At 47.4% G+C, this 22,859-nt stretch overlaps 1 protein-coding gene across 7 annotated transcripts in view; it reads right to left on the bottom strand.

The window, feature by feature from the left end:
• The window catches only part of CARMIL1 (capping protein regulator and myosin 1 linker 1), a 299,080-nt gene that overhangs the window by 274,650 nt on the left and 1,571 nt on the right, over positions 1–22,859 (bottom strand). For all 7 annotated transcript variants that reach the window (XM_044260141.1, XM_044260134.1, XM_044260128.1 and 4 more), the window contains exon 2: positions 19,404–19,501. In XM_044260141.1, coding sequence (XP_044116076.1) covers positions 19,404–19,501 — 98 coding nt within the window. The remainder of the gene's footprint in view (positions 1–19,403; positions 19,502–22,859) is intronic.

A 22,859-nucleotide genomic window follows, 5' to 3' on the forward strand; every position in this document is an offset into this window, starting at 1 on the left:
CTAAGCAGACAGCCTAATGCAGGGCTCGATCCCAGAACCCTAAAATCATGACCTGAGCTGAAGAAAGAGGCTTTAACCCACTAAGCCACCCAGGTGCCCCTGAGCATAATTTCTTTTTAAGTAAAACAAACAAACAAACAAACAACAACAACAAAAATTCAATGGCCTGGGCAAAGAGCGGCTCAGTGAAAACATCAGCATCACGGGTAGAGACAGGCACGGGTCCCACTCCCCTGACATGTCTTACAACAGACAGCCCTGGGTCCCTAACCTACACAATGGCTATGTATTCACAAAGAATGACAATGACCATCATGTTCCCACAAGAGAAACATTGTATCACGTTATTCTGTGCACCACCGGCTGAGGGACAGGGACCACCTATCAAAAACAACTTTGGAATAAAAAATTATCTACAGCCTCTCCATTGGCTGCAACTCAGTACATAAAATTTAAAAGTCCAAAGTGGGGCAGAAGAGCGAGAGTTCTGAACAGCCGCATCATGGAAGCAAAGTTCCTGGGCTCAGCTACTTGCCTTTAAGTTTTAACTACTCAACAAAATTCAAGTCACTTGGGACAAAGGAGATGACTTCACCTCAGGCTGGGAGAGAGGACCTAGTGAATTATCTTCCTTTTGAAATGCAAAGAAATGAGGGTCTTGGGAGGAAGAAACTCAACCGGTATTATTAACTGAACTAGCATCCAGGAAGGAGCCTCTGCCATCTCCACACTCTTAGCTAAAAACAAACAAACAAACCCAAAAAACAGAGCTGGGCCATGAGCACTAACTCTCTGGTCTCCTGATGCCCAATCTTCCAAAGCTCCTTGAAGACCCCAGCATCTTTCCCCATCTAGATGGACAGACGATGCCCATTGTTTTTCCACCACCTACACAGGGAGCAGAGAATTCTGCTCAGGGTAAGACTCACAAGTGTCAAAACCTAACCCTGCGAAACACGCTTAAAGCTTCTCACAGCTCTACTGGAACTCAAAGCAGCAAATCCACCAGAAGCCAAAGGGCCAGGCTTTCAACCTCACCGAAGCAATTAAGTGCCTTCAAGGCAAAGACACAGAGCTGATCCACACAGCCAGTGCGAGGCTCGCTGGTTCTCAGCAACTGCTTTGTCCTGGCCTAAGTTCGTAACAGAAAAACTGTGATATTTAATATGCTCTACACCATACGTGCTTTGACAAATAAGCAGTGAGAAGTCAGAATCCTGGGCTCTTGGATCAAAGGAGGCATTTTCATACACGGATGTCCTCTAGGGCATCCCAGTCTGAGTGATCTACACCCAAATGCGTCGTGCTTCGAAGGACTTGAACCCCTCCCCAACCCGGTACACAGATCAGCACCTTCTTTTACTGGACAGCTCTGGCTGTTGGGGAGATTTTTCTGAGTCTCTAAACCATCCCCAGTCCCCAGTAGTTTTTATCCACTGCACCCCGGGTCAGGACCCCAAATACCAAATCTACATCCTCTGTTCTGTGGCAGGCCCTGCCCACACGTGAGGGCTCCTCAGCACTGAGCGGAAGACAGTCTCATAACAGAAACTGCACACAATCAGGGAGACTCATGTATTTAAAGAACTTTCCCTCACCCCATTCCTCAATGCTCTTCTTAAAGCAAAGTGTCCAAAATTAACTGGAACATTTCTAAGAAGCAGACCCAACGTCTTCTCCAATGGAGAAGCCAACAGAGGAGATCCCTGGGGAAAGGGCTTCCTCCTTGACTTTACCCCTCAGTTCCCAGGTACAACCGCCTTCTTCCCCCCAAACACAACTCCTTGACATGGACAGTGTCAATGTAAAAAAACACAGTTAAAAAAAAAAAAGTTTGGTGTTTTTTTTTTTTTTTTGGTAAAAAAACATCTCAACCATCTCCCCAAAAGTAAGATGGAATGATGTGTCTCATCTCTACCTTTTTTTTTTCTTTTTCCAATTGGCTAATCTGCAAAGTGTCAGAAGCAGATACCACAACAGTTTAAAGGGATGTGCAAATTCTCATACACAGTTTCCCTATGTCAAAGAAAACAAAACTGAAACGAGTTGGCAGCTTTTCTCTGAGTTCCTCAGAACACTGATGTCCGAGGAGATGGGAGCCGGTGCCTTATGAAATGCACAATGTATATATCAAGTCAAAATGCGACAGGGTCCAAGAACAGAGAAATGGAGAAACCTGTTCAAGATTGGGAAATGCAGAGTCCAAGTCCCGGGCACAAGCCACTTTGCTCCTAGCACGTCTATATTCCTATCTTAGGAGCAGGATCTGTTCCCCAATTTGGGAATGGAGGCACAGAGCTACGCAAGGTTTCTTCTGGTTTATAGGCTAAAAGGGGTTGCCAGTAGAAGCCTTGGGAAATGAGATGCTTTCTTAGTATTTCCAGTAACTGTAGGGGAAATTTTAAGTAACAGCTTTATTTGTTTAAAAATAAGAAAATAGGGGGCCTCGCTGGCTCAGTTGGTTAAGCATCTGCCTTCGGTTCAGGTCATGATCCCAGGGTCCTGGGGTTGAATCCTGTATTAGGACTCCCTGCTCAGCAGGGAGCCTGCTTCTCCCTCTGCCCCTTCCCTCTGCTCCTGCTCTCTCGCTCTCACTCTTAAATAAATAAAGAAAATCTTAGAAAAAAATTAAAATAAGAAAATAAAAACAAGAAAATAAAATCACACATTTTAATTTCATCACACAAAAGAAATGAAGTGTCATCTCTGAAAAAGAGCCGGCAGCGCGCTGAAGCCGGAAAGGACAAGCCGTTTCTCTCCCGTGTGCACGATGAAGCCACACCTTCACCGACAGGAAATCAATCACACTCTCAAAACAATGTGTAGAAGACACAGTAAGAGAAGGCCACCCAGTCCCAAAGGCAGCGGCACACATAGCGTCTGGGATCCCACGGTGGGAGGCAGCGGCTTTGCTCCTGAAAGCACCCCCAGGGCTCTTGGGTCAGGAACAGTGCCAGGGGCAGCGGAGCTGTAAAGCAACCAGTCAGGAAGCACCCCCCTGGCTTTCTCAACTGCACTCATCACTGCCCGAAGCACAGGCACCGTGCACGGGCTTGCAGCCACCCATTCCCCTGCCTGGCCGCGCCACCGTGATTGATCGCCGCGTCCACAAGACACTAAATTAAAGATGGGCGATGCCAGATAAGGCAGCTGAGCAGCTGGGCTCGAGATCTGTTCTCCAGGCCTGGCTCATTGATTAGGCTAATACACCTGCATTGCACGGAGAAAGATCACTATGGGGTAGGAGCGCTGGACACCAAGCTACAGTAAGGAGAGTCCTGGGCTTCCTGCAGAATCTCCTCGAGGATACGACTTTGATAAGAGAATTCTGATTATGTCTAGTTCGGCCCCAAATCTTTTATTTTATTTATTTATTTGACAGATAGAGTGGGCAGAAGCAGGAGCACCAGTAAGAGAAGCAACGCCCCGCTGAGTAGGGAGCCGTACACAGGCCTCGATCCCAGGACCCTGGGACCATGACCTGAGCTGAAGACAGACACTTCACCGACTGAGCCATCCAGATTGCTCTAAATCTTTTAAACTGGGCTTGAAAACGAGCACTGGCCTCCATCCTATAATCCATTACTGCAGTGGGTCAGCGAACCATCTGAGCAACTAGTAAAATATTCTGCATCTCCATTCACTCCTCCCCTGGGGTAATTCATGCGAAAGAATGCCTCGTACATGCTGCACGGAGGTACTCATTTTCTGCTCCGGGTGTGACTGGGAAAGGGAGGGAGGGAGTGCGGGCAGGAACCATGAGGGGGGGACTGAGCATCTGAACAAGGCCTGTGCCACGAACTCAAACTAAAAAATTAATTTCTTTAGGCCCACTGAGTTTTTAGAAAATGATTCACAAGACTGATTTCAACACTCGATTGCTTGTCCTTCCAGTGATTCTTTTTTGAAGGCTCTGACTCTGCCTCCAAAGAGCTAGCTTGGCAAGTCTTCAATGGGAAACGGTAAGAGGAAACGTGACTCAAGTCAAAGTGATGGACCCCTGGAACAGATTAATGATGAGCTGTCCTCCTTGGCCGGATATAAGGAAGCGAAGTGGGGTCTAAGGAGTTCTGAAACACGCCCTGTGAAGGTCTCTTTGGGGGGAGTCAACATGACACGTGGCATTCTTTCCTGGGGTGTCGACGCCATATGAAGATCTCGTGCCACGAGGGTCTTTAAGCAACGAGGAGGGGACTGCCCAGGTGCCCATGCTCCGCCCCCTCCCGGGCAAGCATCTGTAAGTCATCCAACAGCCCTACAGGGCCAATCTGTGTCGGAGAGAGGTTCTTCTTGGTGGGGGAGAGAAGAGGGGCGGGAGGGGGAGACACAGAGAGACAAAGACAGAGAAGGGAGACGGAAGCTGAAGGCACAAGGTGGGTGGAGAATCTCTGCTCTGGGGAAGCCGCCGGCCACAAACCTGCCCACAGAGCCCAGCCGGTCCCCATACGTGTCATCTGTTTGTCAGATGCTTACAGGTGACGGAGAACAGACTCAGAGGGAGGCTGTCTCGGTCCGTGACGGGCTCAGATGAGGCTATTTGGGGAAGCGAGACAGGAATACCCGTCAGCAGCTGCCCAGCCGGGCCTCGCAGAAAACGAAAAACCACCGTTCCTGGATCTGCTCGTTTCACACTCGCCCGAGCGGCCGTCCAGGCCAGCTCGGTCACCCCGTCCTGCTCTGCTCTTCCTGCCGCAGGAATGGCTCAGTAACAGCCTCTTCACGCCCCACGGCTTCCGCCTCGGGCCTTCGGCTTTCTTTCGTCTTCCTTCTCTGTCCGGGTCTGTCTGTCTGTCTCCCTGTCCCCCTCCCGCCCCTCCTCTCCATCCACCAAGAAGAATCTCTGACACAGATCCAAATCTGCCCTGCTGGGCTGCTGCATGACTTACAGATGCCTGCTTTGGGGTCAGGCACGACCACGGCTCGCTCACTGAGCCACGCAGGTGCCTGAGGAGTCTGCAGTTCTAAGTTGTTCCCAGGCAAAGCTCACATGCAGGTCCCAGAACCACACGTTGAAAACCACTAGGGGAGGGGGCGCCTGGGTGGCTCAGTGGGTTAAGCCGCTGCCTTCGGCTCAGGTCATGATCTCAGGGTCCTGGGATCGAGTCCCACATCGGGCTCTCTGCTCAGCAGGGAGCCTGCTTCCCTCTCTCTCTCTGCCTGCCTCTCTGCCTACTTGTGATCTCTCTCTCTGTCAAATAAGTAAATAAATAAATAAATAAAAAGAAAACCACTAGGGAAACCTGTTAGGCGTCCTAAGTCAAACTTCCATTTGGTACAATCTGTTCTTTTGTTTTAAATAGATTGAACTACCTAAATACTTCAAAAATAAGTATTTTAAAATGCGTGGGGGGTTTTAGTTCAACTAACCATAATCGTATTACAGAACGGTACATTTCCAGATTAAGAATTCTGTACACAAATATGACTACAGTATTGTTCTCTGACATTTGGGGACCCGCTGATCCAGACCAGTGTTTCTCAACTCGGGGGCAATTCTGTCACCCAGAGGACATGTGGCGATGTCAGGAGAGATTTCTAATGGCCATAACGGGAAGGAAGGGGTGACACTGCTAGGATCCAGTGGGCAGAGGCCAGGGGTGCTCCTGAATGTCCCATTACACAAAGGCAGCCCCCACGGCAAACATCTACCTGCTCTACAAGGTCAGCAGCGCTAAGGCTGATTAACCCTGACCCCACCATGTTGAGAAGGCAGGAATCCCACATGGCCTGGAGATTCAGAATCCTGCACGCCTGGAGGTACTCTAATGGGGGAAAGCAGAACCAAAAAAGCCAGCAAACCCAAACGATGCCCCAGAACAAAGAGCAACAGGACTGAAATGCAAGAAGAAGCAACCGCAGTCAGACAGCAGGGACCCAAAGGGGCCAACAAAGCCCTATCGGGATGAACGAGAGTCAACTACTGATTTTTGTGGAGTTTGGGGGTTTTGTTGTTTTGTTTTTTGTTTTTTGAAATCTGACTAACGTGAAGTGAAAGAGCAGCTTGAGCCTATCTCTGAGCACACCTGAATCTGCAGTAAAATGAGGTGAGAAGAGGAGCACTATACCACCCTCAGCAATGTGCTTACTAAACCCTTCTTCAAGAAAGCTTCCTCAAAAACCACGCACCTTCCTCAAGAGCCGTAGAGTGAAAAAATCCTAAACTCATTTTTTTAAAAGACTTTATTTATTTGAGAGAGAGAGAGAGAATACACAAGTGGTGGGGAGAGGCAGGCTCCCCGCTGAACAGGGAGCCTGATGTGGGGCCCGATCCCAGGACCCCAAGATCATGACCTGAGCCAAAGGCAGACGCTTAACTGACTGAGACACCCAGGTGCCCCTAAACCCATTTCTATCAACAAACTGATACTGGCTTTAAAAAGCTCTGAGCAGAGAAAACATAACACAAGTATCTTGCCCAGGACCAGGAGAATATGCAAAGGAGACATACTTTTTAAAAAAGATATTTGTATGAAATATACCAGAGCCATCTCTGACTATGGAATACAGTCAAATTCTTGCAATCTGAGCACTGAGCACCTTCACTGCGCGCCGCCCCCCCACCCAACAGCAACATACCCCGAGATTCACCCATAACTTCCGGTAGGCCAGGCACTGTTCAAAGTATTTTATCTGTAATTGCTCATTAATCTTCAAATCAAATTTATGAAGAAGGTTCTATCATTACACCCACTGTGTAGACGAGAAGAACGAGGCAAGGAGAAGTAAATACTTGGCCTACGGTTAGAGAATAACATGGAGCCAATTCAGGACTCAAACCCAGGCAGACTAATCCGATAACAGCTGCTACAAGAATGGAAAGCATAAAAAGTCCATGAAGACATTAAAAAACAAAACAAAACAAAAAAAGCCATCCCTGGATTTAAGGTTAACTATATCACACCACAAGCATCACTCTCCAGAACATTACTTTAATTTTTTAAGGTTTTTTTATTTATTTGAGAGAGAAAGAGAGAGAGAGAGAGAGACAGACAGACAGAACACAAGCAGGGGGAGTGGAGAAGGCTGAGCAGGGAGCCCGATCCAGGACTCAATCCCAGGACCCCAGGATCATGACATGAGCCAACGGTGATGTTTTAATGACCGAGCCCCCCAGGCATCCCCTCTCCAGAAAGTTAGAAGTGGAGAGAGAAGCTGACTCTTCCCAGCGAATGCAGGGCCAGACAGAGAGGAACCAAGTGTAAAGTCTTCCTGCACACACAGCCCACGGACACCACACACTCGTTCAGCACCGCGGATAACCTGCAGACATCACATATGAAGACAGATGTCACTTTTGTTAAACCTCGACAGCAAGCACAATGCTTGACAAACACCACGTGACAAGGTGCTGATGGTCTCTGCTCTGCTCCAGCTGGTCTGGGAACAAGCCACCCTGGACAGCCCAACCTCTGGCATCCAGGCCCTGTCGGAAAAACGAGGGGACCCGAGGACCACCCATCGGAGGAGCATACCCAGAGAGAGAGGGCCGGGGCTATGGAGACTTGGGAAGTCTCTTCTAGAGAGGCCAACTGCTGACAAGAAAACAGGTCTCAGAAGCTCATAGTTCATTTTGGGGGCCAGAAGCCCTGAGAAGGAGGACGACAAGGGGACCTCAGCAGACAAGTCTACACCAGCAGCCAAGTCTTGCGGTCCTCCAGTGCAGGCGAGCTTCGATGGCCATCAGCCAGGGAGGCAAGGAGCAGAACTGCACAGAAAGTCTCCCCCAACTGCAACCCTTCTGCTACCCTGAGGATGCGGGCAAAGAAAAGAAACCCCTCCCCCTTGCTGGTGGTCCCAGGTGCTGAACAGAGCTGTCCCAGATGGAAGGGACAAGCCAGCACAGGCGGTGGGGGGAAGGCAAAAGGTTCTCTCCAGGCTCCTTCCTCTTCCTATGAGGGAAGGACATCTTTCTTGAGTTGCTAGTGACAACCAACATAGGACAGATGGGGTCAAGAAACCAAAAATGCCCACTGGGAACTCACCAAGCAGCCCGGACTCCCACTAGCCCCATTGCACCCACATTTTGTGAGGCTACTCCTAGGCCCTTGTGGGACAGGAAGTTCAGGCATCTCTCAGCACCGAGAAGGCCTTTGGAGCAAGTGACCTCACAGTTACTGCCCCCCATCTGGGGCTCACCTTCCCTGGTCTGTTCCACAAAAGGAGTAAGAACGTAGCCCTGAAGAAGGAAGGAGTCTCATGGGCTCGCTCTCTGAAGAATAATCACGGGTCCCTGAGGGACCTCACAGAACCACGAGCGAAGCAGGCCACACCAACAGCTCTGGAAGGAGAGAGACACAGGCTGAACCATGGGGAGCTGCGGGGGGGGGGGGGCGCTCAGTGAGGAAGAAGGGGCTCTCCGAGAAGCTGCTCCTGGAGGAGTGCGCTCAGGTCCTTGCCTGGACATGCCCCCCCCCCACACCCCCAGAGCGGGAGGGTAGGCAGAGAGTGAAGAAGTAGGGACAGTACGTGGGAACAGAAGGGCCAGGGACAGAGACAGGCCATGCGACTGAAGAGATAGCGTTAGCTACAAGCAGGAGAGGTAAACTGTCTTCACAACTGTCTGGAAGGCAAAGTAAGGTCTCCTTCCACGAGGATACTAAACTCTCCTTTAAGACACAAGACTAGCTATCCGCGCTGATAGCTCAGGAGTGTCCTCAAGGATGCTTGGTCTCCCGAAAGTGGCCTGGGCCTTGTCACCTGCAAATGTGCTCAACGACCATTGATGAAGAGCGTTCGAGGACCCAGGGGAAGAAAGCCCCACGAAAGGAGCAAAGAGCAGAGATCGAAAGCCTCCAATACAGTCTCGCCCTTGAGGAAAGACAGCACGGATCCTGGGACGGCGACAGTCCACAGCTGGGACCCTCGCTGACAAGCACAATGAGCAGAGCAGGGCGCACAGAATTGTTGCAGCAAGCCATGTTGTACATCTGAAGCTAATGTAACAGATTTTAAAAAATAAAAAAAATAAATAAATTTAAATATTTAATTTTAATTTAAAATTTTTTTGAAAAGCTTTAAAGAGGGAGAAAAAAAAGGCTGTGACTCTGGCAATCCATTTGCAGACCAGAAGACACAAGAACCACTCTAGGCCTGCAGATACACCACAGGAGGAAAGCCCACACATCCCACAGGCACACCAGAAAGGACCTCAGACTGCCAAAAAAAAAAAAAAAAGTTAGTCTCAGGAGTGCTGGCCAAAGACATACAAGAAATTGAACAAAGAGAATGAGCCAGTCTGCGAAACAGATTCTTTTTTTAAGACAATAAAACTGATGCGGTCGGGTAATTATTCTCCATTGAGACTTCCTGAATAACAATCAGGTGAAAAATGTATCCTTTAGAAAGCCCCTCAGGCGGCAACTCCACTTCCAGGAATTCATCCAAGAGAGATAAACAGGCGGAGGTACTCCTTTATAGGGCAAAATATTGGAAGCCACCTAAATATCTCGCAGTAAGTGTTAAATTATAGCGATTAATGAAGTGCCATGGGGGAGTCCAAAACATAGATGCGTATTAGTCAATATATACCTTGTATACAATATCAGTATATCAATATTAGTCAATATATACCTTTTATTAGTCAATATATACCTTACATAAAATATCAACACACATATACCTTATATACAATATCAACACATTCGTGTCACAGAAAGCTTTGACCTTAAATACCACATTTTTAAAGTAGAGTACCAAACAGTACTCATAATTCCACCTTAAAAATGTTATATATATATATATATATATATATATATGCATGCGTGTAGGAAAATATATAAAAAATACTGGTATTTCTTCCAAAGGTAACTTCTGAATTGAACACCTAGGTGATATTTCAGTTTTGCTTTCCTATATAAATTTGTAGTAATGCAAATAGCACAGATACTTCCAAAATTTAAAAAAAAAAAAAAGAAGGAAATGTTTTCCGGGCCCGAGCAACATGTAGCTGATATTCTACACTTGGCAGACCTCAACATATTGAGTTTCATATGACCTCATACATATTGACCTCAACATATTCAGTTTTCTACAGGGTCTAGAGGGACAATTCTGTGATGACACGATCCCATCCCCCTTCAAGAGATGCAATCCACAGGAGCCCACTGACGTCTCTGAGAAATTCTGTTTAATTCAGTTCCACGGTGTTTACCAAATACTTGCGATCCCCAAACATCTACAACGTAAAAGGCTCATTGACAAAGGAGGCTGCCTGGAAAGCAAGGGGATGAGAACGGCACAAACTCTGAAAGCAACATCCTCGTCAGTTCAGGCTCAGGAAGGCTGCGGGAAGGACGTGCATTCCGCCGGAGGACCAAGAGACCAGGGGAAAACATGACAACCGTCTTCAAATGCCTGACTGGCACCGGTGGAAAGGCACGAGTTCTGTGACATTCCAGAAGACTAAGCTACAATGAATGCGGACAAGTCCCTGAGAAGCAGATGCCAGCCCAGACTGCCAAAGGCTTTCTGAGACTCTTGTTTTTCCCATCCCTGGAAATAGTTAAGCGAATTGTGGACACCCAGGGATATTACTCAAGAAACTTCTTGTAGGCTACAGTGCATGAGCCCTCCAGTCCCAAGACCGCCTGGGGGACAATCGAGGAGGATGGCAGGATCTGAACCAACTTCCCTGGAGTCAGCTGAGGTCAAGCCCCTCCACGCCAGGGGCCATGAAGAGGACACGGGCACGAACCCCAGATGATACCCATATATGGCTTCTAAGACCCCCAAGGCCCAGCAGAAACAGATACATGTGCCTCCTTAGCGGGGAGTAAGCACACTCATCTCCACTTCTTGCCACAGACTGGAAATGCTCTAAGCGCAGTTCAGGATACGTGTGTACCCCTGCTTCTACCTCTAGGAGGATCCATGGAGCGCCCACCACAGCCAAACAGACCGAAACACCGCAGGCCAGCGCTCACCAAGGCACAATGTCTTCAAAACAGAAAAACTCTCTCAAAACACGAGTATATGGGAGAGACCCAGTGGGTGAAAGCGAACAGACTGTTTTAGTTTCATACACACATCCCACACCAAGCATCCTTCTTTCCACACCTTTAACTCTCTTCTCAAAGAGTTGGGGGAAGTGATCTATTTAGAGAGAGAGAGAAATAGGGCACGGTTACCAAGATTTAGACAGCACGCCCTACATACACCAAACCGAATTCTTTCAAGAGAGAACACACATTTGAGAAAGGGGAGGGCGACCGAGGCGGAGAGGCAGAATCATGGAACCTTCAACGGACTTGATAAAGTTGCATTTTTCAATCTACTTTAACAATAGATATTAACAGTGTTTCCAATGAAATGCAACAGTTGACAGTAACCCTTCACTAAAGTCTTTGTTTTCTCTGTAACTCTGCAAAAAGAGTTCTCCCTATTCATTCCGTACTCTCTGTAGACCTCCGGGCTGGTCGGTTTCCACCGTGCCCCTTTCACAGCCCTGCCTCCCGCGCCTCTCCGGAACGGGCCTGAACACTCTCTCCTCCCAGGGTGGCCAAATCCCAGAGGCTGGAAAGAATTTCTTTTTAAGAACAATGAAAAGATACACCAAGGCTGATAAATGTCGGAGGGCTTGTGCCCAAGGTCATCGGACTCTCCTGCCCTAACTACAGCAGAAACGGGGGCAGCTGCAGATGACAGAGTAGGACATAGATGCATCTCGGGTAACAGGCGTACAATGGCCGGAGCCGCCTTCTGCAAACAGACGCCCGGAGCCAGAGCCGGCCTCCAGCGTCCTACCCAGAGATCAGTGGGTGCCGGCTCCAGCCCTGGGTCGGGTAAAGTCTGCAACACTTCAATGTGGACTTATTTTGAATTTCCCAGGACTTTTGCCAGGCCCCTTGGCAACAACGGGTGCTCTCTGCTACCTCCCTCCTGACGATCGTGTCAGTGTTGCGGCTGTTTTCTGAAGCTCACTTTTCTCGAGTCGGGTAACTTCACCCAGGTGCTCTGAAAATTACCTAAGCACTGAATTGTAAGTGATCCTTAAAAGTTGAGGCTCCTAAGGGTACCACAAAGGGAACTGTTCTAATTACCCAACGACGGGCACACAAAAGCCTCCCACAAAGACAAGTGAGCCAAAGACCTGGGACAATGATCTTCCTGATGTTCTGCAGAGGCCCCCACCACACCCAGACATCGGACATGAACTTCGTCCCCCCATTTACCGTAATTACTGGAAACTCATGTGCGCGGTCTGACGTGTTGCACCCGGTTTAACATATTAGAGGTATGCTGTGCTGTCAGCACAAAGTACGTTCGTACAGGACTCAGGAGAAAGCTGTTCCTGCCATCTCGACTTGGAGAACATCCCAAGACTGCAGAAGCAGCTATTTTAAAAGCTGTGATATTTGTACCACTTCACTGGTGAACAGGGAGTCTCTCCATACTGCGCAGCCAAAAAAAAGTCCAGTCTCCCCTTGTAGTTCTAGGTCACGCTCATCACAACAGCCTCGCTGTGGTCGCTGATCGGGTTTATCCTATTTTGGATTCAGCTCTAAATGTGCAAAACAGAGTCCTAAAGAAGGTCTACTTTATGGGATCCCTGGAAAATTAATGTGCTTTATAAAGGTAATAGTGGTTTAAAAAAAAAAAAAGCCTGGACACCATTGACCAAGGCAGGTGTTGCCTGAACGGAGCCGCGAAACACCAATTCCGGGACGGCTATTTGTCTAAGAAGCAACAGTGCCACGGGCTGTCCTGCTAGTCCGAGTCAGGCACGAGGGGCCAGGAAATCAGGAAAATGTTAGACCGGCCACGTGACATAAATGTGGCCTTGTCTCAAAGCACAATGCTTTCCAGATCTGAGAATATCTGAGATTTAAAATCCTTCACAACTAAGTGGACCAGATACCTGCAAAACTTTTAGGTGAGAGATAGTCCCCCTCTGAATGTCTTTTTTAAAATAAACAGGTGGTTGTAGAGTTTATATTTTGAGTTAATGGAAGACAGCACCGCCACCAAAATATTTTAGGGATATGCCTCCCCGAAACTAACATCCTTATATCTTTTAACATTTTTAATATTAGTTGACAGTAATTCTAACCAAACCTAATTAAGAGACTCAAAAGTTACAAATCCATAGTCAAATTTTTAAAAAATGCAGTAAAGAGATTCTGGAGAAACTCTGCAAAAAGGAAATAAATGAACAATGGATGAGTTGTTTCCAAGAGACTGGTGATGCCATTTCTCCAGCCTCCTCAGTCGAGGACGAAAGGCAGTCCCTCTTTCCTCCTGCTGGCCCACTTGATGAAGGGTGTGGAAGAACCAGGGGCTGGCAAAGATGATAGAGCCCGAATTCCAAAATGGAACAGAAAAAAAATGAAGCTGAGACCAAGGATGACCTTTCCACATGCTTCAGAACCACCACCAGGAGAGAGGAGACCACATTCCTTCCCCCCAGGCCAGCAACACCAGAGCGTGGGTGGGAGCAGGTACCGGGGACCCTGTTTCCTCCTGACAGAATCTGTCTTTCAACCATTATTCTCAAAAGGAAAGGAAAGGAAAAAGAAGAGAGAAAGAAAAAGAGAAAAAGAAATAGAATGTCCAGGCAATACTGTCAAAGACTCAGAGAGATGGGATTATTCACATGTCACTGGTAGGACTACCCCGTGGTAGAGTCACTCTGGAAAACAGCTGACAGCTTCTTCTAAAATTAAACAGGCAATTCCAATACAGACCCGCAACTGCACTCCTCGCCATTCATCAGGGAGAAAGGAAGACACGTGTTCACACCCAAGTCTGTAACTTTGTATCAATCTCAGTTCTATTCCTAATAACCCCAAGTAACCCCCCACAGGTCCATCTGGATGAGTGGACATCCAGACCTTGGAATCATCCCCAGTGTGGGTCCGGGGTACACAATGGCTACATGCAACATCCTGGAGGAATGTCTTGGAAACTATCACAGGTGGAAAAAATAAAAACCCAAAAGGCATATATATACTTCATGATTACATTTACATAACATTTTTTTGAAGGAACAAAATTTTAAAAATGAAGAACACATTAGCAGCAACCAGGGGTCCGAGAAGGGGGTATATGGGTGTGGCCCAGAGAGGCAGGAGGAGGAATCCTTGCGATGGTGGGAATGTTCAGCATCGTACAGCATCAACGGCAGAATCCTGAACGTAGTATCACACGTTGATTTTGCAAGACAGGAGAAGCTGGATAAAGGGTACTTTATCTGTGTGACTTTTTACAACCGCATGTAAATCTATATAGTGATCCCAAACTGAAAAGCTTGATTTAAAGAATGCACTAATTAAAACAGTTTTAAAAGTCCAGGTACTGGGCCACCTGGGTGGCTCAGTCCGTTAAGCATCTGCCTTCGGCTCAGGGCACGATCCCAGGGTCCTGGGATCCAGCCCCGCATCGGGCTCCCTGCTCAGTGGGGAGTCTGCTTCTCCCTCTCTCTCTGATGCTCCCCCAACTTGTACTCACTCTCATTCACTCTCTCTCACATAAATAAACAAAATATTTCAATAAATAAATAAAAATAAAGTCCAGGAACTACAAAAATTGGCTTAAGATTCAACAAGCAAATGGGAAAATGGAGTAAGAGTCAAAGACCACATCTCTTCCCGATGACATGCCCTACAGACGAGAGAGAAGGAATTACAGAAACAGACGACATTATCTTCTGTGAACCTGCCTGCCACTTAGATAAAAAGTCCAGCGCCCAGGGACCATACCCTAGGAGAGCCATCCTAAGAATGGACAGCCTGTTCCAACCTCTTCTATCTTCCCTTTAATTGTCCCCAGAGGCTCCACCTCAGGTCTGTTCCCCCCTGGTTTCCTAACCTATAGTCATTAGGATCTCTGACCAAATAAGATCGAGAAAGACAGCACGCTCCAGCTCATGCTTAGGAACCACCCATGCCCATAGATGCAATAACAGCTCCGAAAAGCCAGGCGGTAAAGACACTCGTTTATCTCTAACACCCTGATTGCCAAACGTATCACAGATCTCTCTGCCCCCCGCACATCCTAGCATTCTTGATCCCATGGGAGCGGAGTCCTACCTGCAGAATTTCGGATCTGATCAGTTGCACTCTATCCTGCTGAAAAGGAGACGGGGCTATAAATATTCCCCTTGGCCTTACGGTGAACTGAGCCCAACCTCTCGATAAAGGTAGGAGATGCTCGGGCATCAGGAGTGGCATTTTCGGTGCCACTGAGGAAACAAGGCAGGGTTTCTGGGTTCCTCTTGCTTTATCATTTGGTGGCTGTTTATCTTGTGCCGGGCCCTGCACCAAGCATGTTAAAACGTAGCCTCGTTCATCTTCAAGGCACCCGGGAGCAAACAGCTCCTGTCGCACACCTGTCCCATTAGAGAAAGGAACAGAGGCTTCGCAGTGTTACAAAGCGGCTGGACTGCACTGAGACTCCAGGGCCCAGCTCCCTCACCTCTGAGCCCTGCTGCCTCCCTGGACACCAGAGGATAAAGTTCACGTCAAGGTTATTAGAAACAGGTGGTAAGACCCCTTGAACCAGTCCCTGTCGCACCTGATACCCCAATGGCAAGGAAAGGCATCCCCGCTGTGCCTGGTCTCTCCACGCTGTGCCTGGTCTCTCCACGCGGCACCTGCTCCAGTCCTGCTTCTGCAGTGGCTTCTGCTTCTCTAACACGGAACCCCGGCCCAGCTTCCAGGCTTGCTCTGTTCCCTGGGTCCACAACGCGCCTCTACTCTCTCCCCTTGGCAACTCCCACTCAGCCTCCCAGTGTCAGCTTAGGGTTCCCTTCCTTCTAGAACTCTTCCCTGATGCGCCAGCCAGAGTCTGAGTCTGGGACATGCTGTGATGACAGCCCCCCAGTCGTCCTGCTCACAGCCCGGCTGAGAGCACGGCCCCCTGACATGTCTCCCTCCCCAGCGAGACTGCGGGCTCTGGATACGTGAAGTCTCCTACCTGCACTCGGCATGGTGCCCAGGACGTGCTCAGTCGGTTGGAAATTGGAAATTATCGTAGAAGTCCATCAATCCACCAAATAAACACGAGGATTCCTGATCCTCCCAAGGCCCAAATCTTCCTGATCATTGAATGAAAGAATGAACAACAAGCCAAAGGACATTTTCTTTATTTTGAGAATAACGATGAAGCAGGGACACCTGGGCGGCTCGGTCTTTAAGCGTCTGCCTCCGGCTCAGGTCATGATGCCAGGGTCCTGGGATGGAGCCCAGCCTCAGGCTCTCTGCTCAGCGGGGAGTCTGCTTCTTCCTCTCCCCCAGCCCCACCCCCACTCTGAGCTCTCTCTCTCTCGCTCTCTCTCTCAAATAAGTAAATAAAATCTTTAAAAAAAAAATAAATAATGGTGAAACAACATACGCTCTGAGTGAGGCAGATCTGGGTTCAAATTCCAGCTCTGTCATTAACTAGTAAATGACCTGAAGCAGCGTATCTGGCCTGTCCCAGTCTGAGCAGACACGTACACAGAGTCGCTGCGGGACTGAATAAGGTAATGCTAATTAAGTGTTGAGCAGAGAGCCTAGCCCTCGGTCAATGTCCAATAACTATTAGCTATTATGACCATGAGAAAGAGGAAGATGAAGATAAATCCTCCACAAAAGATAAGCTACAAATCATATCAAGTCTCCAACTGTAAAAAGAAGGAACGACGTGACAAAAAACACACACTCCCAGCCTTAGGAGAAGGAAGGACGGTAAGAACAGGCACTGTGGGAAAGGAAGTAAAATTCCAACAAGATATACTGAAGGTACTAAGCCAATTCATTTATGACCAATTTAGTGGACTGACAGCCACAGAAAGTCAGAAGTGAACATTATAAAGAGATTTCCCCCAGTGTTTTCATTTCAGTAACAAATTCTCTCGATCCAGAAACTCCAAAAACACAACATGAAGGTCAGTTTGTCACTGACCACCTTGCTCCGACCTGAATATTTCTTTTTTTTTTTTTTTTTTTTTAGATATTATTTTATTTATTTGAGAGAGAGAGACAGTGAGAGAGAGCACGAGCGAGGAGAAGGTCAGAGAGCAAAGCAGACTCCCCATGGAACTGGGAGCCTGATGTGGGACTCGATCCCGAGACTCCAGGATCACGCCCTGAGCTGAAGGCAGTCGTCCAACCAACTGCGCCACCCAGGCGTCCCCGACCTGAATATTTCTATTAAGATCGTCAGACTCTGGGGCGCCTGGGTAGCTCAGGGGGTTAAAGCCTCTGCCTTCCGCTCAAGTCATGATCTCAGGGTCCTGGGATTGAGCCCTGCATTGAGCTCTCTGCTCAGCAGGGAGTCTGCTTCCTCCTCTCTCTCTCTATGCCTGCCTCTTTGCCTACTTGTGATCTGTCTGCCAAATAAATAAATAAAATCTTTACCAAAAAAAAAAAAAAAAAAAGATTGTCAGACTCTTGAGTATTTCAATTAATAATTCCTGTCCACGCATATAAGGAACAACCAAAAACAAGTTTATGCCAAAACGATCAGAAACCACTTAAGTTCCAGATTTAGGGAAATAAATGCTTACATGCAAAGATGTGGATAATTTGGGGACAACCTTAACTCCAGCTTATGTTGAGATGTGTGGGGCGTTGGGGGGATGGGGCATACAGGGCAGTCCTTAACATTAAGTACTAATCGTAAGTATTTGTAAATGGTGCTAATTTTGTTATACTGGACATTTAAATTTGTCTTTGTTATTTTCATGTTATAGATTTCACTCATAACATGGGCCAATTCCTAGCATGATGAAGAGGGTCCACACCAAATAATACCACGCATCGGGTCAGACCGTTGTAGCAAATGTTGCTTGACAAGGACAACTGAGTTGGACAAAAGTGGATCCATCCATGTAAAGACTGGCTTTAAACAGCAGAAACAAAATGTCTTCTCTCTCCACTGCCACCTCCCCAAGACACCACTATCCTATAACATTAAGTAACATATATGCTAAGGAAATTCACTCTTTAGTAAAGCAAAATAAATCAGAATGATGGCACCCATTGCTTCTGCTCTTGGTCACCCTAACAAGGCAGGCTACATGAACACACTCTGTCGCCGGGCCAAAGCCCCTCCGTCAAGTTTCCCCACTTCAAGTCCTCTGCCATTCTGCCTTGGACACACAGACCACAGAGAAAGAGATGGTGTCCACCAACAGCATAATCCTCCCATCTACAGGGGAAGGCAGCCAGATATTCTAAAAGAATCTCAAGACAGACGTTATCAGAAAGACACTTGTGATTCTGCAGCAAATTCAACTGAAGAAACAGAATACTCAAAAGATTCTCTTTCAGGGACGCCTGGGTGGCTCAGTTGGTTAAGCAGCTGCCTTCGGCTCAGGTCATGATCCCAGCGTCCTAGGATCGACTCCCACATCGGGCTCCTTGCTCGGCAGGGAGCCTGCTCCTCCCTCTGCCTCTGCCTGCCTCTCTGTCTGCCTGTGCTCGCTCTCTCTCCCTCTCTCTGACAAATAAATAAATAAAATCTTTAAAAAAAAAAAAAAAGATTCTCTTTCAATGACAGGTGCTCGGAATTTGTTTTAAAATACCCTGGGGGGTTGGGGGGGCTTGTGGGGAAACCAACAATATCAGTGAAACATGAAAACCTGTTGAAGCTAGATGAAAATACACGGGGTTCAGTACGTTAATCTCTACTTCTGCATATGTTTGAAAATTTTCACTGATAAAAAGATAAACAGAATATTCTCTCCAACTTGAAAATATAAATAGCATGTATTCCCCCAAGACTAAATCTAGGTTTGCCACAACCTCAACGGAGAAGCCAATAAAACACCACAAAGGGCTCTTCGCTTCTCTAAAGCTACAGTCCAGTCACTAAAATGGCCTCCCCAACTCCGTGCCCAGCGTGGTCCAACTCCTGGGCCCCCGGCAGCTCCCCCACATGCTGGGAGGACCCCAAGTCCAATGTCAACACTAGCAGATACTGCCTGCATCAAGCATTTCCCTTTAAAACACCAAATGTCCTCGTGAAACAACAAAGATACAAGGTATCTTTTTCCCCTGGAAAGGGACTCAGATGTAACATCTGAGAACATTTAGTTACACAGTTAAACCAACAGGAGATGAATTCTTTAACCTCCTCCCTAAGTCCTCACAAATGAAATCATACAATCAGCCACAGAAAAGATAACTATAAAGTCTATTTCATATCAAAATTGAATACTCTGAAAACCGGCTGTAGGAGAGGACCTCAGTGTGGATGACTTAGACAATTTTAAGAAATAACTTCAATCTCGAAAATGTTAATATCCTACTGTTACCTTTCAATGGGCAGACATTCCAGTTAATCCAGGACAAAATGGCCCTTGGAACTTTCCAGCAAAATACGAAACACAGCACTTGAGTTGCATGGAAATGAAGCAATCAAAACAATGAAGAGGAAAAACACTTTCACTTCCAAACATCTTAAGAAACGAGAATACTTACCAGCACTTTGTTTTCAACTTTGTCTCCCTTGACTTCCAACTTTACTTTCTTCGTCACTGCAATTTTTATCTTTCTGCCAATAACATCCTTTATGCTTTCTGAAAGAAGGGAAGAGTTTCATTATATTCCTTTATTAATAAGAAAAAAAGCACTGGAGAGGGGAGAACATGTGAAGGAGTATTCTGGGTTGTTTTTATCATTGTGGCTTGTGTTTTTTTTTTTTTTTTTAGCTTGTTTTAACAAGCCTGACGGTTATCGGTCACATAGTCAATGAACACCTACTATGTGTGTCATCTTGTGCTCTCAGATGCTGAGGCAAATATAAAAGCCTGTGACACGATACCAGTTCACGCAAGGCATGACGTAATCCCGCTGGGCAAACAGACGCACATACAAGAAAAAACAAGAGCCACGTCAGACGGTACCACGGAATGTAGTGCTACATGCAGACCACAAGCACAACAGAATTCGTAACCTCCCTTGGCTGGTTACCTCTGGCCCCCAGCAGCCTCTGTGCCCATCACAGTGGCCTAGAAATAGCACCATTTCCAGGTGCCTGACATCACAGTTGGGGAATATGGCAAAGAACCAGAACCAGACTGGACAATCTAGCCCGGGAAGGGTGATCCTGGCCATCTGTCTTCTGGAGGCATCACAGCCTGACTACCCAAAGAGCGGTCAAAGGCGACAAGAAAGCTGGAATCAAGAGCGAAGCAGGGGAGACTTCAAAATCTGGATGGTGGCAGGAACGATGGCACTGAGTGCTCCAAATGGAACAGGTCTCAAATCAGACTCATTCTCCTCCCACTCCTGTGGCCACTAATGAAGCTGGAAATTTTGTTTTCTAGCAGACAGGAAGCCAGTCACCCACTCTCCTAGAACCATCTCCTAAACAGCTCCCAAACCCCGGGCTTGACCCGGCATTCAAGGACTAAGAATCTCAAGACAAGTTCATGATGTCCCACCTATCAGCTCTCTGTTCCCTCCCTCACCAAAGGGACCCTCCAAAAATCCACAGGTCTGATCACATCGCTCTCGCTCTTTGAGTTGCTGTCATTTTTGGATAAGGCCCAACGCTATAGCAGACCACTCAAGGTCTTCCATATTTTTTTCAGTTTAACTTCTCAGCACACACACTTAACAATCCAATCGTCCCTATCATCTCCAGCTTGTACACCCCCAGGATTCTGTGTGGACTGTTCTCTTTCCTGGGATGCCCTTTCGCTAGTCTCCTGGTTACATTCTACTACAAAATATAGTGACCTCGGGTGCCTGGGTGGCTTGGTCAGTTAAATGTCTGTCTTTGGCTCCCGCTCGGGTTGTGATCCCCGGGTCCTGGGATGCTCTCCTCCCCCCTCTGCCTGCCGTTCCCCCTGCTTGTGCTCTCTCTTTCCTACTCTTGCTCTGTCAAATAAATAAAATCTTCAAAAAAAAAAAATATATATATAGCAACCTCCTCTATACTCCCAAAGCTCTGTATTCTATATTATAATCATCTTGGCTTATTCATATATTCAAGAAATACACTGACACAGGAAGTGCTCCTGTTTGCCAAGTGTTCAACCAGGCCCGGGGACACAGACAGCCCCTGCCTCCCACAGGTGCTTACAATCTAGACAACTCGGACAAATGGCTCCAAGCAAATCCGTACACACTAGCATGAGATCATGGACAAGGAAATTCCCGAAAGTTTCAGGGAGGAGGGGACCGGTGAGCAGAATCTTAAAGGAGTGGGACCCAGACCACTAGTCCAAAGTCCAAAGTAAAGTGTGCAATGCCATCCACTGAGCTGCGGGAAGAAAAGAGAATTTTTACTTCTATTTGCAATGTATTCCAGTTTCTGTTTTAAATTATCCATGCTAAATGAAGAATGTATGTAGTTAAGTACATAAATATGTTTATGAAGGGGTAATCAAACCCACCACAAAAGTTTAGAGCTGCTGAGGTAGAGAAGAGTGAGGAAGGAAGCACTTCGACCACAAGGAGAAGAGAATGGAAACAGGAGAAAGTGCAGCTTGGGGGCGGGGAGGGGCGGGTCAGAACCAGCAACCAGGTGGGACTTTGGGGAGAAAAGGGGATGGAGGGGGCCTCACTGCGCTAGGAGTTCTCTATCAGAGCTGGAAACAGATAAAAGCTACTCCTCCCTCCCCTAAAAAGACATGTGGGAAAGTCACATCAGAAACAGACTTAAGCGGGGCGCCTGGATGGTGCAGTCAGCTGAACGGCCCTACTCCAGGTTTTGGCTCTGGTGGGGCTGTGATCTTGGGTGGCAGGGACAGCCCATGTCAGGATCCACAGTGGGTGTGGAGTCTGCTCAGTATTCTTTCCCCCTCTCCCTCTTCCTCACCCCCTAGTGCTCTTTCTCTTTCTCTAGAATAAATAAATTTGGGGGGAAAAAAAAAGAACATACCCACATGGAAAGGGACGGTAAAGTTATACACCAAAAGGTTAAAAGTTAGCTATCTCAGAGTGGTAACACAGCTGACAGATAGTCTTCTCCTTCCTCTTAGCATTTAAACTTTTTTATAAAAAGCCTGTATTTCGGGGCACCTGGGTGGCTCTGCCTTTGGCTCAGGTCACAGGCTCTGCTCAGCAGGGAGCCTGCCCTCCCCACATGCCTGCCTCTCTGCCTACTTGTGATCTCTGTCTGTCAAATAAATAAATAAAATCTTAAAAAAAGAAAAAAGCCTGTATTTCTTTTATTATCAGAGAGAAACAAACTGCATTTTCTTAATGTCTTCAGTAATTAGCTTAAGGGAATACACTGAGGTTTTCCCACGGTTGCCATTTTGAACTGATCTAAGTGTAACTCTCTGAACACCTGAAATGAGAGAAGAGCAGGTGCAGGAATTTCCCTGGTCCCAGACTAATGAGACCATTTAAAGGCCCAGAAAAATCAGACCGGGCATGTCACAAAAGCATGCATCACTCGTTGAAGGATATGAGCTGCGCAAGACTCAATAAACACACAAATTCCTAGAGAAGGATGAAATCAAATTCTCCAACATACCAAAGAATTTATTTTGAGAACCATTCACATAAACCAGGTATCTTGTTCCCAGCCCTTCCCTCTCTCTTTAGGCTGAGAAACTACCTGAAGTTTTCATTAGGACGCTCAAGGTCACCTAAGTTAAAAATCTGCCCATCTCTTTGGCTATCCTTATCCCCGCCCCTCCCCCACCCAGCCAGGGAGGCCAGCCCTCCCCCTCAGACCTTTTCAGGACCTCCGCAGGGATCTGCAGAGACTCTGGGCGTTGGTTTCCTCTTCCGGGTAGGGTGCTGGGAAGATCTCAGCCTCCCAGAACCGGATGGGCCACTCACTCGAGCAAAGGCAACTGATGCTTTATCTCAGGAGCCTACTACACAGGGTTGGGGAGAGAGAAGAGGCCAGAGTGGGGGAAGGGACTGGTAACTTCATACCCTAAATTTGGGTGAAAAGTTAGGATTGGGTTTTTG

This window comes from Neovison vison, chromosome 1, assembly GCF_020171115.1.
Source record: "Neovison vison isolate M4711 chromosome 1, ASM_NN_V1, whole genome shotgun sequence".
In the NCBI taxonomy this organism is placed as follows: Eukaryota; Metazoa; Chordata; class Mammalia; order Carnivora; family Mustelidae; genus Neogale; species Neogale vison.